This window comes from Bombus vancouverensis, chromosome 1, assembly GCF_051014615.1.
Source record: "Bombus vancouverensis nearcticus chromosome 1, iyBomVanc1_principal, whole genome shotgun sequence".
Classification (NCBI taxonomy): Eukaryota; Metazoa; Arthropoda; class Insecta; order Hymenoptera; family Apidae; genus Bombus; species Bombus vancouverensis.
Window position 1 is genome coordinate 22,352,136 of NC_134911.1, and position 18,177 is coordinate 22,370,312.

The 18,177-nt window shown below is 37.3% G+C and overlaps 2 protein-coding genes and 1 long non-coding RNA gene across 9 annotated transcripts in view; 2 read left to right on the forward strand and 1 right to left on the reverse strand.

Moving 5' to 3' along the window:
* LOC117159462 (uncharacterized) overlaps positions 1 to 10,079 on the forward strand; it is a 29,531-nt gene extending 19,452 nt beyond the window's left edge. For both annotated transcript variants that reach the window (XM_033339315.2, XM_076622814.1), the window contains exon 7: positions 1 to 10,079. In XM_033339315.2, the coding sequence (XP_033195206.1) occupies positions 1 to 246 (246 nt within the window). In that variant the 3' untranslated portion in view covers positions 247 to 10,079.
* LOC143303373 (uncharacterized) lies at positions 5,675 to 15,297 on the reverse strand. Its single transcript, XR_013059579.1, has 4 exons — positions 14,835 to 15,297; positions 14,086 to 14,319; positions 12,868 to 13,251; positions 5,675 to 10,229 (listed from the first exon to the last, which is right to left on the reverse strand). It is a non-coding gene; the product is annotated as an uncharacterized LOC143303373 (long non-coding RNA).
* RhoGAP15B (RhoGAP_ARAP and RA_ARAPs domain-containing protein RhoGAP15B) overlaps positions 13,493 to 18,177 on the forward strand; it is a 17,760-nt gene continuing 13,075 nt past the window's right edge. Inside the window, exons 1-3 of one of the 6 annotated variants that reach the window (XM_076622741.1) lie at positions 13,493 to 14,077; positions 16,028 to 16,446; positions 16,995 to 17,271. In XM_076622741.1, coding sequence (XP_076478856.1) covers positions 17,180 to 17,271 — 92 coding nt within the window. In that variant the 5' untranslated portion in view covers positions 13,493 to 14,077; positions 16,028 to 16,446; positions 16,995 to 17,179. Of the gene's footprint in view, positions 14,078 to 14,996; positions 15,115 to 16,027; positions 16,447 to 16,780; positions 17,272 to 18,177 lie in introns of those variants that run through there. The other 5 variants (XM_033339375.2, XM_076622776.1, XM_033339376.2 and 2 more) reach the window with 5 other exon arrangements.

The window sequence follows — 18,177 nt, forward strand, 5'->3', positions numbered from 1 at the left end:
CTCATCCAACACCGACGAATGCACACGGGCGAGAAGCCACACCTCTGTCCACACTGTGCGTACCGAAGTGCACGCCGTGACAATCTGCGTAGCCACGTTAGACGAGTGCACAAGAAGGAGAATTTATATTGCGACACGTTCAGTCCACGCGGTATGCTGTTGACACCCACTGTCATCGGAAGGGACAGTCCTCTGGTGCAGAGCCCGGAATCCTCGCCGTCGTCCAACTCGGAATCCACGAACTAGCGAAGCAACACGCGGCAGGAAGCTTGAAGAGGAACGTGGAAGTTGTGGCCGGGGATCGAGCGGTTCGTCGTTGTTTTACACGTCCTAACTTTGTCAATACTGCGACTTATAGATTTTAGAATCGCGGAGGAGATTTTACATCGGCAACGAAGATCGTGTCATCGCTGTACGAGCTGCTTGGAAAATCGGCGCGTTTGATCGTTTTGAAGATGTTGTAAAATTATTAGCATCGATACACTATCTTAAAGGTACATAAAAGGAGGATAGATAGCCTTGGAATGTATAATTTAACGAAATTGGATGATCGGCAAAGCGTGGAATTAATTTAGATTTATTTTTGAAATTTAGTTAAATTTAGGCGAAAGCGAACGATAGAGGAAATTACGCGTACAAGGAGCTTTAAATACGCGAGATTATGAATTTCAAGCGAGACTAGCGACGGTGAAAATAGTCAGAAGTTGTAACAGTAATTTCGAAAGGATTGCAACTCGGTTTTTAGCTCCGCTATACGAATTATATGCCTACGATCCTGATAATAGACTATAATAAGAAGTATACGAGTAATAATAATAAAGACTCAACTAAGGAGAGTGTGTGCAACTTCTGGCTAATCACGATCGACCTTGCCCTTAGTACGTAGGAATTATGTAGAGAATTGCATGCGAACGTCGATAATTCAATCTAGTCTTTGAATTCTAACGTGATCTTATTATTAGCTGATTTAATTATCAAAGTCTGTTCGTTGATCAGAACGTTGATGAACGAAACTAAAGCTGCGCAATGGTGCTAGAGTCGTAGACTGGATTATAGAGGAAGACTGAAGTAGATGCTTTCACGGTGTGATATTCGTCCTTTGTTTCCCTTTACGCCGTGATTTAAATGTACTTGAATCAGCGATTATTAAGACTGCTGTCCTGATGGCCGAGAGATTCTCAGATATTACAGATCGATACGTCTTACGATCAATCGATTAACGATTAGATAAACGATTAGGTAAAATTCGAAAAGAAAGAAACACGTAAATTTAGCGAAAACCAACTTTATATGTAATTGGACGAATTTCGTGCGAAGATCATAGGCGAGGGACACGATAAGCGTACCCTTTGTTGATTTTCTAATTTTCACGTCATTTTATGATCTTTCATATCTGTGTCGAACGGAAGAATTTTAACGTGCCATAGCTGAGAATGAAAACAAGCAGTTAGGTTCAAAGATGTGAGTTTTTTTAAAACGAACTAATAAGTCGGTGAAGTTTTGTGAAAGATATAAGTATCGAGACAAGCGATATTTTAATATGATATAGACAAATTTCGAAGAGAATGGAAACCGACTTCTTTTTAAAACTGTTCTCTTGCAAAGAGTAGGAAATGCTACTTATCATCTTGCTCGCCTATAGTCCTCGTACTCGAACGTGTAATTCAGCGAATTAAATTTGTTACAGGAATTAAACGTATCGATAACACTTATTTACGTAATAGGAAATCTCTGGTCTGTAGGAAAGGTGCTATTTTGCGAAGATGATTTTACCGTCGCGTCCTTCCATATTTAAGCTTCAACTATAATTATAATTGTCCAGCCGTCTAATTACGATCGTTGACGGTATCATTGACAATGATATACATTGTTATTCTTATTATTACGTATTATTACACATGCTATTATTACTGTTTAGCATAACACGAACGCGGTACTATTCTTACGGGGTAATGGAGATCGCAACGATACGTTACTATGTAATAGCGTGTATACGGTGTGTTCGTTAATTGAGGAAAGAGCAGTCCGTGGTAAATTTTATCGAATTTTTCATATAGATAACGATAAGTGACGTGAAAGTCTTCTGTTGGCGGTCGATGATATAATATACGTTCGCTTTAAATAACTTAGGTAAAAAGAGAAAAAAGCAAAAAACGAAGAAAAAATATGCAACAACAGCGTTGTTTAACTTTTTCTCACGTGTTAGATAAAAGGAAAAAAAAATAGCTAAGGAATCGTACAAGCGTGTGCATCGAGCACAGAGTGCAGGACTTTCCAACGAAACTACAATACGCAAGCAAACTTCTTATGTGTCTCAAGTATAACTCTTAAGTCGAAAGCTATAGTAGTTCGAAATGCAAACTATTAAACGATTGTCGTCTGTAATAAGCAAATTCACCGACGTTCTCCCGAGAGGGAACATCGGTTTTACTCTGTCCTCACTTGACGCCTATGGAAATTATTATTAAAATATTGCAAATTTTTTCTCTCTTTAGGATCGAACACCGTCCCCGAAATGAAACGATTCGATTTGTCTGTCGTGCATTTTCTGCGAGAAAGAAAAAAGCAGAGAAAAGGGGGAGGCGATAAGGCGAAGCCCAATATACATATAACATAAATGTGTGTCAATTTTTAATGTATCATAACTACGTTCTAGTCGATAACGGTTTTTATGGGGGGGAAGATAACAAGGCACGGGAAGAGGATCTATGCTCCTCGATGCGCAACGTTATGGCTGCGATTAGTACGCTACATTTTTTCTCGTCCGAGACGGCCATATTTTGCGTTTCGCAAAATAAGAAAAGAACGAATAAGAAGCGACTGAATTACGGCGGAGAAAAATTATTACGATCGATCGAATCGATAAAAGGGACGAGCATCGAACGATTTCCACTGTGAGAATTTTAAGTCGTTGATAAGCTCGAACGAACGTTCGAAATTATTTCCACGAACCACGTAGCATTTCGAAAGTTGCTTGTATCGTTGCTTAAAATAATTAGCTCCATTTGTTCGAATTTCTCAATAAAGAATTGGCATTACGTAGTTTGGAATTATCTTGAACGTGCAAATCAAAGACCGAGTACGATCACTTCGGTCGTTTTTTAGCTACGACTTTAATCCTCTGACTATAATAAGATATTTTAATAATTTATATGTATGACAAATTATAATTGGAATTTTCGTATACGAGGAAACTTCGTTAGAATTTGTCGATCTTTATTTCGAGTAAAACAACGTTCCCGTTGATAATCTTAATTTCTACGATGTAGTCGCGACACTCTGGTTGGTTTAACGCGCGAGCTGAAATTCCAATTTTCTCGTACACGTTCCAATTGATAAGTTTGAAAATGTAAACGATGCTCGTAGAATTGGATCGATCGTAAGAAGAATCATCAACGTCACCTAGAGCCTGTACACATTTTCTCCGCCTACTATGATACGTGTGTTACGTGTACAGTATACAATACTTTCTTGCTTTTTGATATACGTATATTACATTCGAAACGATACTTTATATTTGTGAGACGTTTATTCCAACGGCGTGCGCGGCGAGTTCGCCATATCTTTTATAAAAGCGTAGTATGATTTTACACGTAATAATTATGACGCACGTGTGCAACGTGGCTCCCTTGGTCGTACGAAAAGACAAAAAAAGAGAAAACAGAAAAGACAAAAAGATGTAAAAAAAAAAAAAAAAAGAAAGAGAGAAAGAGAAAGAGAGGGAACCGAAGAGATAGAGCTAAGGAAGATCCGTCGTTTCTTTCGTTTTTTTTTCTTTTTTTTTTCGAACTTTCGTGCATGCACGCGGATGCGATGCTCTGCCCTACGCGTGATAATAGTATTTTTGGTACACGGTCGTGCCACGATAGCAGCTTCCGGTCGGAACGGATATCGCGGAACGACGATTGTTGATCGTTGGTATATCGGTGCGTTGCGTATTGTATTTATAATGATAATTCTATTTTTGATAACCGCTCGATTGATTATTCCATTTTAGATGTTGATCGTTCTACGAGGCCGCGTTTAGAATAATTTTCATAGCTTTTAAGATACGTCGCGGGAACGAGCAACCGATACGATCCTTTCCTTTTATTCGCATAAGCATCGTTATAGAACGACTTGGTCCCATGGTCCATGTGAAACGTCTCGGACGTAGATCATTTCGAAACGACGAGAGAACAAGAAGAAGAAGAAGAAGAAGAAGAAGAAAACAAAAGAGGAAGAGACAAACGAGAAATAACTTTGTCACTTTATCGCTTTGTGAACGGATTGCCTTTCGCGAAACGGACGTAGAGCCTCCTCGAGCCGAACGTGTAACGCGATTCATTGGCATTCTGTATTTGAGTATACGGCGGTGCATAATACGTACGATATAGCAAAAAGGTCTTTTTATTATTATACATCGTATCGTCCGAACGATCGATCTCAGGTGCGTCCGAGATTTATTCTAATTAATTAACTCTAGCAAGCTCATTGTTCGTAAATGTCGTGCCAATAGCGAAGGGATAAAAGAGGAAAAGAAGGGAGCGCGTGCCAAAAGATGAGAACGAACGATGGAACGAGAATGTAGCGTTTTAAGAGGATACGAAAGAATCGAGAGAGCGGAGGCTGCGAACCAGTCGGATCTGCTCGATCGTGTATCCCGCTTCTCGAGTTGTTCCTCCTTGCGAGCGATTCGAGCGACGATCGATCAATTAGTCGGATAATTAACTATAAACGAAAATGGAACGGGGATACCGAGCGAGCATCTCCGTCTTGTACGCAATTATACGAACTAGTTGTTACAATCTTTTAACTGTTGAATTTTTGCAGTAGATGGTAAGTGTCTTAACATATACCTTATATAAACTACACGATAATATATTCTATATTAATGTTTCTTAGATTTACGTACGAACGATCGTCCGCGAGCTTTCGTCGATCATCGTCGTCGTCGAGCAGTCAGAAGGCAATAATTTACGAATTAGTCTGCATAATCGATTATTGTACAAACGTTCGAACGATACAGCGCGGACGCGTTGCCGTTGTTCGAATTCAAATTTGGACATTCCGTGGTCGATGGTTCCAAGCGCGGTGCAATCCTTGTGACAATCGACGATTTTCCATGTAAAGCCATCGGATCGATCGATTCTGGATACCTTCGACGAATTGACACCCACGTAACGATATTGTGATTATGATTCGAGAAACTTGTCGTTGACGTAGAATCGCGATATACGAGAAAAAGAGGAAACATACATCGACCATTACGATTTATACGTGTAATATAATGTTGGAAATTTGGGAGAGAAGAGCGAGAGGAGGACGAAAGGAAAAGACGAAGGAACGCAGAAACGAAACGTAAATAAGGCGAAGGAGATCTCCGTGGAAACGAAACGCAAATAAAAACGTGACAGGTGTTTAAATTTGTCGAAGGACGTCCGGATAAAAAAAAAAAAAGGTCTTAAACATTAATACAATCTAAATGTGATAATATATTTGCTATATTGAATTACGACGTAATTATTACATATTCTAATTATTGATAACGCGCGAATCGTACGGCAGAAGCGAGCAATTTTAAGAAAGTCCGTCTATCCGTGTGAATTGTATGGCGTGTGCAGCAGCAAGGTGATCGACGAGATCGGATTTCTTTTTTTACGTAAATCGAATACCGTGCCAATAGCTTCAGCGTCTATTACCATCACGGTCGGCTTGGACAAGTACAAAGTATTCGGATAACTTATTTTTTGATTATCGACGGAACGACGGAAAAACGAAGAGAAACCGATCACGCGACGATGAAAAGAGCAAAAAAGAAAAAAAAGAAAAGAACGAGCGACTATGCTCCTTTAAAAATACACGCTCCTTTAGATACAGCTTGTTCGTACGAATTATCGACGAACATCGAATCGAATTAGAACGACGAACGAAATAAGAAAAGAAGAAGTTAAAAGGAAGTAAAATAAAACGAGAAGCACGAGGAAGAAAGAGGAGAATCGTCGCGTCACCTTTGTCTGCGTTTGCGTTCGATAGTACACACGGCAAATCTAACGTTCGGATTTACGATTTGCTTCACGAAATATAAATTAAAAAAAAAAAAAAGACTCTTGCGCTCTACGCATATATATATTATATATATTATATATAAATGTATGTGTATGTGTGTGGGTGTGCCTAAAGATTTTTTCTTCGGATCTATCTATTTCACTCTGTATTTACCATCTCTCTTTGGCCTTCTACTCTCTGTCGCGTTTCCTTGCCAACATTCTTTCGTCTCTTCTTTTCCTTTTGGGCAAACCGACAGAGAGTGGACCGGTTTGATTGATTCTTAACTGACGATCTATTATCGTTCTTTTTTTTCAACTAATGCTCAATTTTTACAACAGACGATCTTTCTCTTTTGTACGATTATTCGATACGAATATTATTTATTATTATTATTATTATTATAACGTGGTGTGCTAAGCTGATATTATATCTATCGGTTGTTTAATAAATTGCTCGCACGATTAACAGTAAGATGGATAAAAAGCGAAGGAACAAGAAATCGTCAGTTGAGGATTAATCGCGTTGTTTAACAATTGTCTCTCTGTGTTCCGGTTGTACCTATAATATATAATATATATATATATATCCCATCGATCGTTCCTCTTGATAGATGCAGTCGCGTTGTAAACACGCGCGTGCACGGTGCATCTGCTTGCGTAGACGGTCGTAAGCGATCTCGTGTTCCAGAGTATACGAATTATACGTAAGGAATATTCGTCGATGTTTCCGACGACTCGAAGAACCAGATAAAAGTAACTTATTGGGAAAAGAGATATTTTTACGCTTTGATGTTTAAACAGATGTTTCGTTCGAATAGAATGTTTATAAACGCGTGACCGTTTTTGCTGTTGTATCGACAGGTACTCGATCAGCGTGTCCACGCGAATCATTTTCGCGTCAATTATCGAGTCGATAGATCGCAAAGTACGATCGTCTGTTCCGATGTGAGAAACGTCTCTCTGGATGACTAATCTCGGTGAATAACGGCCAAACGAACTAAAACCGAGACCATAGATCGCTTGAGTGATATCTTTAGTCCACCATCTTTCGTTGTGTATAGCACCCCTGGACGATACGATAGTTTTTATCTGGTTTTATCTCGTATACTCGAAGCTACGTCCCTGTTCATTTGCTAACTTCGTGCGTATGAAATTTAACCTTTCTATCTCGTTCCTATTTCCACGTTTCAATCATCCGTGACGTACCACCTGTTTCGTAGTAACGCCTCTGCGATATATAAATTGTTTATTATTTTTTTTAAACAATCCAAGTACATGTTATTCTTCTTGAGTATTTTTCCGCTGTTAATACAGTTCTTTGATAAATCATGTTTCATAATCAGTGCATCAGTGTTTCATAATCGTATTACTGCGTTCTTTACGACAGTCTGATGATATTTATGATCATCGTGAATGCAAAATTTGAAATTCCAGAGTACTGTTATTTGCTTGGTATTTAATACAAACTCAGTCTACATCTTTATGGTTTAAAATCTTTAACTCGCTGGATATTTCCTATCGTCAAAGATCAGCCACAATTTTTTATCTTCTTTATAGGCTCGAGTCTACCGTTTGGTCGATACAATGCTGCTAATTTCAGTGCAATGCTGCTAATTTTCAATGCTATCTACATACATCGACTTTCTGCCTTTCTATAGCTACTTTAGTCCTATATTTATCTAATTCTTCGGCAGTCTTTTTTCCAGCAATTTCGATACGATCCTCTCTGTCTTCTACTAAGTTCCTCCAATATCTCTCCGCTAAAGAATTATCAACCAGCTTTATCTCCGCAATCGTATCGGATAACATAGTTTTTCAATAGTTCGTATCATACGTTAACTTTATCTTTCGTCCTTTTATCTTCTGCCACTGTTGCTTCCATAATGTTCCCTGACGTAAAGTGAACAAAAATGCTGCTTTAGAGAGGAAACGCGAGCAGGCCTATATTCGAAAAATGTGAAAAACGGTAGGCCTAAATAAATGGACAACGAAAAATTGCGAATTTTATGTACAGATAAATATTCGTATTTTAAACGAGCGATCACAACGACTTCGAAACGAATTCTAAAGACGCTAGAAAACACGAGACGCCGAAACTGTCGAAGCAACAACCCCTTTCGGTGCATCGCCAACACTTGAACGATTTCGCGCGACACGCAGTTCGATCGAGAGGCGTCGCGACGCTGATCCTTAACACCGTCCCAAAGATCGTCGACTGTTCGTAACTTTAGATTAATACAATTGAAATGCGGCCGTCGATGCGCCTCTCGACGTACGTGCGAAGGTTCGATGATGTTCCCTGTGGTTGAACGATCATGAAAATCAGCGTTTAATTTATCCGCTCTTTGTTGGAAGATCAAGAAAGGTTAAAAAATTTCGATGGAATTTTATGACAGGATCACACAGCCACGCGAATCGTACACTTATTTCTTAACGTGTTTCGTGCCGCGAATTAATTTGAGCGAAACACGTTTGATCGTCGCGATGTAATTAGACCTAACCCCAATCTTCGACGATGAAATAAATCGGAGATCGATTCTGAACGAACGATTTTTCCTAGTTTCTTTCCCGTCAAGATTACCCTAGTCTCTGGTAATACGAAAAATATCTATAGATTTTCAACTTCCCGTAGAATATATAACGACATTGCGTGTAACGATATTCAAGATACGAAATTAATAATATATTATTACGCTTTAATCTTTCTTTGTACGTTTCTTAAGCGCTTTCTAATTCGAGAAATCTTGCAATCTTTCACGCTCCGCGACAATTGACACGAGCCACGTCGTAATGATCGTGTTGACCCTTTCGTTAGGCAGAGTCTTCTTTATAATTCTATAATTAAGTTTACAAAGATATTCGCCAGAGGGAACATCTTCCGCATAACTTAACGGCGTGAATGAGAGAGACACGATGGACGAACGATGCACGCGGCACGTATACGGATCTCGAAGTCCGTGCACGCGCGTTACTCGCGTACTCGCGCCTCCAGACGTACGTAACGATCAGTCTTAAGGATACAATTAACGAGAAAAGTAAACGAATAAACTTGTCGTCGCCATTGTGATTTAAGGTAGAGGAATTGACCCGTGGTTGGTCGCTCAACGTGCAACACCGAACCGGCGTTCATGACTATTTAGATAATTTAAGATAAATTGGCCAATTGATATCGACATCCGGTGTAATTGTCCTTTGGTAAATTCTGTCGCATGCAGGATGCTTTGTGGCGATATCGATAAACAAAAAAAGAAAGTTCGTACGAGACAGTTGGTTTGTCTACCTTCCTCGAAATCGATGATCCATTTCGCAGTCGAATCATTTTTACCTACGTTTATATATTTCTGTGTTTTTATGATTAAAATATAGTAAAATAGAAATATTATATACTTGGTGAAATGGGTCGAAACGATAAAACGTAAATGTCCTTTTTACGATATCGAAATTGCCGTGATCTTCAAACTTTTATATCACGATTTCTGTTTCTTTCCGAGAAGCGAAAACGCTTTGAACATTCGAAGCCTTAGCACGATTTCTGTATATTTTCCTTCGACTTAAGAAATCCTTTGCTCGGTAGAAAAGGCGATCGAATCCAATGGAAAATGATCCAAAGACTGCAGCGAAGTTAAGATTTATGTTCGACTCTGTCTTCCTTCGTTTCTTCTTTAAAAATTATTAGAATCATCAGAAATTTCATTCGCGCAGATATTATCACACAATGGAGCAAATGGTTTCTTTCTCTTTGACCTATAGAACATTTCTCAGCGATTTGTCACGCATCTTCAACCACGAAGCTTCTCGTGCGGTATCGATCCAAGTCTCACCGATTGATTCGTATTTGCGTTGAACTGTTCGTAATTTTAATGATGCACGATCGCGAGAGGTCGCTGCATACTCGTCTCGTTTTAGGCAAAAATGAAGGAAAAGACAAAATGTCGGTCGGTGGTGCTTCGCATTCGAGGACTCTCGGGCCAAACGTTTACCTGTTTGTATTGCCGGAGTCACTATTTGGCTTTGGCGCGATAAAGTCTTAATAAAGGTTTCATTAAAATATTTACGTTTTGAGTGTTTCGTCTTTCCTTCGTCACCGATGGCTGGTGAGTCTCGATCGTCACAGATTTATGCAGCTTCCTTGCATTTTCCTTTCACAGGCTGTGCAAATATAATGCGCCCCGCTGGATACGTATTTATGTTATGTATATCCTGAAATTTTGATCTATCGATAGATCATATGACAAATTGATAATCTCAAACGTGACATCTGTGTACTTAGTAACTTGTTACTTGTCTTAAATCTTATCATCATCTCGTTTATGTGTATTTAAATTAACAATAGCCTGTTACAGTTCAATAAATAAATTGTCGATATATCTGTTGTTTTCGAAACGCATAATGATGCTTCTCTATCAACTAACGCATTACTCCACTAATTACTATTAATATACTGTAATTAATTATTTATAAAGTAGTTATATGCAGAAAAATACATAATCACGAGATTTTTCCAAGATTTTTCCTTGCTTCAGTTTCAAGTTTTTCACGTATTAAGCAGAGTAAAGAGGTTTTTTCTTCCAATGACGAGGAACAACTTCACAACGTTCGATAATTAACAACATCAATTTCGTTATTGCGGGTTGGCTGTTAAAAATGGATTTCATCTCACGATGATATTCTACTAAAACTAATTGCATTAATCGTAACGAATTGAAATTCTTGCAGATTTCTCTATACGCGATACTATATGCATATTATTATTTATACGATGTATTAAATTATATCCTGTGAAGAAGCAAGTATCCGCAAACTTTTCAGCCGTATAAGCTGGCTAGCTTCGTACAATTCCCGTGAAATATCAGAGAATATAGCTATTCGATAACTTAATAAGATTGTTATTGACGTTGATAAACGTCTCTAATGTCAGGAGTTTCAATTATACGCAACAGCAAGTATTATAACATCGTCAATGAATAAAGCTTTTCTCAATATGGACATATGGATACGAATATGAATTAATTCAGTTTTATCTGTTGATAATGATAAAAATGATATCAAAGTTATTAAATACAGGCTCTGTATATAAATTATTTTCATGGAGGATTCTATAAATACAGAGCGCTGTGTACGCGTCTTGAGAGCATTTATCGGGTTGAAGTTATGGGCATTAACTCTTTCGTAGTCTAGTCCGCCGAAGTACTGTCACTGAACGTAACGCGAGCTAGAAATACGCACAGTGTGCGTGGTTGCTGTATATACATTTTCCTAAGTCTTAAATAACAATAATTCTTCTAAGAACCGTATATGAAATATCGCTTCACTGTCGATGGATTCAACAGATTTTTTAGCATAAAACAGTATACGATCGTCTAGATGTTTGAAATATATTGCGTGAAACGTTTTGACGTTGCTTCAACGATGAGTAACTTTAAGAAGTAATTAATCAAATATGTCAATAAAATCAACAGAAAATGTTCTGCCGATAACGAAAAAATATATTATTGACTACAGATGGCACTTGTATATGCGTCATTTGAATGCCGAATATATGGGGTGCCGGACTCAGGAGTAGTCCCGTGGTTGCCGCCTATATGCGACGCTCGTACCCACAGGTCATCTCGTGAATGCCGTCTATAAGTGGCGCTCGAAGCGAGAAGGTTAAGAATGATTGTAATAAAAGTTGCATTGCCTTCTTCGTAGCAGTTACTATATTCTATAATCAACTATATATCCTTTGAAATATCTTCTTTGAAATATCTTGTATCGCGTTCCGAGAAATGGGAATGTTCAATTTAAATGTTTAGCTATAATACACTGCACTCTTTGATCAAATAATCAACATAGATTCGATGAACGAATGGCAAACACCGTACTGAATATCTTCGATTGTAAATTTTCTAGACTGGTTAATGTACGTAAGAATGATTATGGCTAATGAACGATACTTGGAACAAAACTGGCCTTTATCTTTGGTATACATAACCATGCCCAATTGCTTTATGGTCGATAAAAGTTATCGAATAACCAGATGATGCTGCCAATTGTATGACTCATTCGTAGCTCGGATGATCAGTCAAGTTGATTCCTTTTGATTTTTCTACGAGGGGCGCCGGCGAAGGCGACCTTAAGGAACATCACAACAAGAATACTCGATGTTACATGCGCTGTTTATCTAACATATTGAAGATATTAACAAAATAACAGTAAAATAATAATAAATCTGCAATAATATATTATTTAATATCTACAATAATAATTATAATAATTTTAGAAAATTAAGAATTTGTTTACTTTTATACATTTTAGAACTTTCGCAACAAAATTTTGTTATTGATCTTTTTATTGCTACTATTATCCTTCTTTTTCGATGGTTGTAGATATTTTTCTTTTTAAAGGAAACAAAGATCAATATTTTTGCAAAAGATAAAGTAAAACGCCATCGAGTATTTATCTACCACCCGACAAGTGAGTTACACGAATGAGTTGGTTGACGAAATCATTTCTTTCACGATTTGAAATTGTATGAAGGACCAGATGTAGAAGAAACGCTCTGTGCTTGTTAAACATGTTGTTTCCTCGAATACTCTAAAGATAGTTAAAAGGAGAGCATCTGAAAAATAGCATCTAATTTTGGAGCATCGCTTACAGTTCTATAAAAAAACACCTAAACGTTTTGAGCGATCTTCGTTTTTCCTCAATGTTATATAACTATGTACTAGAATGCTCTAGATATGCGAATTCCTTTATGGCGCAATTTTCTTTTAACTAATTTAATTTTTCTCTATCTAATTATCTCCATGTGAATCTTCTTGTCGGTATTAATATATTAATATTATGTACTACTAACCCAGTGCAGCTTGAGAAGTAGGGTCGAGCAGCGAGACGTTTTTCTATATAAGTTGAAAACTAAGGTCGGCCTTGGTTTATATATATATCGGAAAAAGATGTTGAGAAAGTTGTCGAGCTTTGCTACATATTTCAAAATCATCGAAATCGGAGAGCAAGTGGCTTCTTCACAAATTCGTCCATTTTTCGTGAATTGCATTTCAAATTTCCTGTGGTTTCCGTACAAAACCACCGGGGTCGTTAACATTTCTCTATCGATGCTCTACTCAATGACAACTTTGTCGTAAGGTCCCATTATCTTGCATATAATGAAATCTTTTCGGGTCATATACATATGAATCATATATAACAGCAGAAGTGATTCTTCTAGACGTTATCAAATATCCTAAAAACGTAAATACATAAAACACGTTAAAACCAATCTTCTGGATGGATAAATATCCGTTAATAACAGAGTTGTAAGTAAAATTAAGGCTCGATAGAGGATGCATTTGTAATATCGCGGTCAGATTCGTGCGTTTCGTTGTGTATACACGTGCGTGTAAATAGTGGCTGTGAGTCGACATAGTGGGGATAAAGAAGCGGACAGTAACGAGAGTAGGGATGCATAGGTAGTCTCGCGTAGGTTTCAGAGCAGAATGTTAGTGCTAGCGCACGAGTACTGGCGACGTGTTGCAAGTGAACGCGTTTTGTTTCTTTTATCTTATCGCATATAGTTTTATCACTGTGTAAATAGTAAGAGTTTTATATTTACCATTGCTCAGATAATTTCGTTTGTCGAAAATTAAAACGCGAACGAATCTAGGGAAATGTCAAAGAATGCGAAGAGAAAGGAGAGAAGCTCGGTCGCCTGAAGTGTGAGATTCGCGTCCGTGTGCGTGGTATCTGTGCGCGCGTTGTTTCGTGCGTGAGTGTATCGGCGTTCCGTGCTTTGTGTGTAGCTCTAAACTATTTGGTGCCAGTGTGCGTGTCGTAGGTATATATCGTGTATATACACCTTTTCAACGGTGGAAAGAGAAGAAACGAGGAGAGAGATGATGACAGTGGCAACGACTAACGGCCAGGTGGGTCTCTGACCCCGCTGGACAATAAAACAGCTTCGTGTTGTAAATAGTGTTCTATGTGCAAGATTAAAAAAGCACTTTGATCCGCGAAAAACACTCGAATAACCGAGGAATCGTTTCACGGCCCCGTCTTGGACAAGTTTCAAGGTACGTGCCTCTTTTTTCTTTATATACGATGCCTCCGTTTCGACGACACTCGAGAATCAACAAGTAGCCAGCTTTGGTTCGCTATAGAAAAGTCAGTTCAATCTGGTGCGCTTAAAATACATACTGTAACAATCGTTTCAAAGACACTGACTTTCCGCAACAATAGAGATTTTTCTCGGCACAATCGTGGTAACCTTGCTGCGTGAAGATCCAAAGAGCATAGATACATCAGGATATGTTTACTGTGTATGCAAAAATGGAGACTGATTAGAATGAGACTCGACGCTAGATTTGATGACATATGATGCACTGCAATAGATATACTGTAAATACTGCAGATAGATATAATGAGAATAAATAGGCATACACATATGAATGTTAGATGTATATGATTATGCTTCTATCTTGAATTTTCACCTCAAACAAAAAGCTTTGAGTTTTATTTGGTATTAAAAAATAGCGAATTTTGGAAATACATAAAAACACAAACTAATTTCATCTCCTATATATCTTAAAAATATGTAAATCTAGGAGAGGTGAAAGATTATACCGACTAATGATTAATTTTTGTTCAAACACAATACAAACCACAGTTTGATCCGGACAAAGTATAATATCTCGTAATATCCTTAAAAAATATTGCACTATTTACCGACCTTAATCTCCTACATTTGTGTACACAGATTACGATTAAATTTGTACGCCAAAACTAAGTAGAATATATCTAATAATGTTTCTATATTAATAAAAACAGTACCTGCATTTTTTTACTAATCTCAAAAATGAAAAAGTTGACCGATTTAATAGCCGAACGATTTGATCAACAAAAACAAATCGATGCATAGGTACAGTACAATAGTAAGGAATGCCATATCATTAACACAAATGATATTATTCTTTTAATACGAACTATAAACAGGTATGGTTACGTGAGCAACGAAGATGCGCGCATACTAAACGTAGAAGCCTATCGACGTTTTGGCAAATATTTGCCTTTCAAAGGAACAGTTGCCAAGTATGCCACTCGGTTGATAGAAGTAATTGGAGCGACTTTATTATTGACTGTTTGCCTTGCATGTATTTTTGTGTGTCATTTGAATCATACGATGAATACCAAGATCAAATTATCTCGAACATGTTTTATCGACATAACATTTGAATAAAAGAAACCATTATATTCCAAATATAAATGATAATTAACGGACTGTTGACCAATTACGTTCAACAACTAACACGTGCCATTAATACAATCAAATAAAAACACTAAATTAATTTCAGTAATTATCCGACATAATAAATAATGTTACAATGATAGCTTACACGATTATGTAGTAATAAAAAATGTAGCTCAACTAACCTTTCTTGACAAACAAAAAACATTGAAAAACATTTGTGTAAAGAGAATGATTCACTTAACTGAAACAAGCCATATTTTTGTGATTGAAGTTAGAAACAAATGTAGGAGGAAAAGGAAGAATGGTTAAAACTGGACTACATATTCACGATCACACTATTTATATTTTCTATGTTTTTCATACGATAAGCTCTACAAAACTAAAATTGAAATACCTCCTAAATTAATCACTTTTCTTTCACTTTTCTGTTTTCCCTGACATCTTTTCTAACTTCAACCAAAAAAAAAGATACTGCCTGTTGCAGTCGCATGAATCATCCAGTATATTTGTCTTACATTTAAAATCCGTAATCTTACCGACTTAATTCAATAATACCGTTAGGTCAACAATGAGAATTTCTTTAATGAGAAAGTGGAACGCGCGAGTATCAGAAAACTAACCGCGTATGTTTTCCAAGACTGGTCGAAGTCACGGAATCAAGTTTACAGACTTTGATAGCGCTGGTTTTAGCGCGAAAAGACCTTGCTTATTAATGTTAGGCAGCAGGAAATTGCGGGCGTTTAGGGAATAACGTCGAATACTTATCATTTTGCAGCGGAGATATCGGTTAATTTTAGAAACTCTGATGGATCTGTTGGCACGACTTTGCCATGATTCACGTTCCGTTCACGGCTGAGCAGAGGGAACATCGAACCGCTCTCCTTTGTCCGACAATGAGGAACATGGGAATCTAGGTCCAGCCCGACGATCCATGGATCGGAACTGAGAAAGCATGGAAACGTGACGTTCGTGTTGGTTAGTGCAAAAAACCGGAAACTGGATGCGTTCGCTATCGGATTTCGAAGCGATGACTCAGTACTACAGAACAGTCGTGTCAATTTATAGTTTTCCCTGTTCTTTTTTTCTTTATTGTTCTCGGTGACCACGTGACTAAGATGCGGCGATTCAAACGCGCCAGAGTTTCCAATGACTGTCGTTTTCGCGGGAATTAGAAATTTTATGTTATTAGCCGTTGTACGTATTACTCTCGCATGGTTTATCGTTTGGTCTAAGTTTGTTTGTTATTTATCAATTTTTCGAATGATTTTTATAAGATAACATTTACGTGCAATTTGAAGTAGATGTACTGGAGAAAATGCAGCATCCTAACCTATATCTTTGATATCAATTGCATAAACGAAGGTATTAAGTAGAAAGTTCGATTCGGATTAGCATTTGGAAGCGTTAATAAGCTATTAAAAGGAAGTATACGTTAAGATCCACAATTATATGTGTAGTACTAGCGTATGATACCGTACGTACGATTATCATTCAAATTACTTCCTTAATAATGTGTCTTCATTTCCAGATTTACATACATGAATAAACGTTACGTACAAGACACATGAATAAACGTTTCACGTTTCAAATTAACTAATTCGAACGTTTTATAAAATATATTATCGGAATAAAATACTTTCTACGAACAGTAAAATTACTACGAAAAGATGATTTAAGAAATAGCTTAAACACGATGGAATTACAGGTTAACTTGAATTACAATTAACGTAAAATTTAATTAGGTGAAAATTATCGGACACCAGAAGGGGTATACATGAAGCTGATAATCAAGACGAATCGAAATTATAAAACATGATTTATTCCAACTGCTCATTGCTAATCACGTGACTCGGAAGCGGTGATTCAATCGTGCAGAAGTGCTTCGCGCTGAGCTGTCTTTATTATCTAAGTAACTATCGTTGGTAGAATGTACGAAGCAAATGTTGATAGTTCTTCGAGTCAGTGTTCAACGCCTCGTCGGGATCTCGAAAATGAGGAATCGTCTTCGGATGTTGCGACGTATGATAAATTAATATATATCACTTTTTACAAATATTCGCTTGGTAATCTATCTCAAAGCCTTGAACAATTATATACTCAATCTTTGATTCAGCATACAAATCGCTCGAACTGCCCGATCTCTTTTACCTACCTTATTCATATTCTTCGTTTATTCACTAACAAACCTTTATTAACTATCGATCATTTCTTCTTAATCCAAGTGTATGGGAGAAGAGTTTCTTCAATGGATGAACATTTCTACCTGAGATTGCATTTTAATTGTGCAACGTGAGAACAGGTGCCAGCAGGCTTACGCATGTGTGTTGCAAGATTGGAAATGAATTCTGTTTGCTCGATAAGTTTAGCATACTTTCACTGCTTTGTGGTAGTACGATCAACCACCATACGCTTCTGATTATTTCAAAATTTGTAAATTCTGTTTCCGATTTTGCTGTTATTCGTTAATTTTAATGTCATCCTTTCGTTCATTTGATACAATTCTAATTACATAATTTACACATGTGTACGTATAATCGCAATTAATTTTTCTTCTCTTTTTCTAATTCTGTATCAAAAATTAATTATCAGTTTACTATCATTGACATGGTACCATAAAAAAATTCTAATCCTCGTATTAGATCAATTGAAATATTAATCGAATGTGAGATATGGAAAGTAATAAATTAAAAAGAGACCAAATTACAACTGTCCGACACTGCACTATTATCTCTCGCCACGCGCATGTGACTTTTTTTACGTCTCAAGTTGCACTGAACGCGATACTATCAAGTCCCTTGACACAGGTTGACAAGATGTCATCCGAATAATCATTGCAATTATAACATAAGACGGTTTAAAATCGCTCGTACATCTCAGTTCTGTCTTTTTAATCACAATTAGTCTCATTAAATTTATTAAAACGAT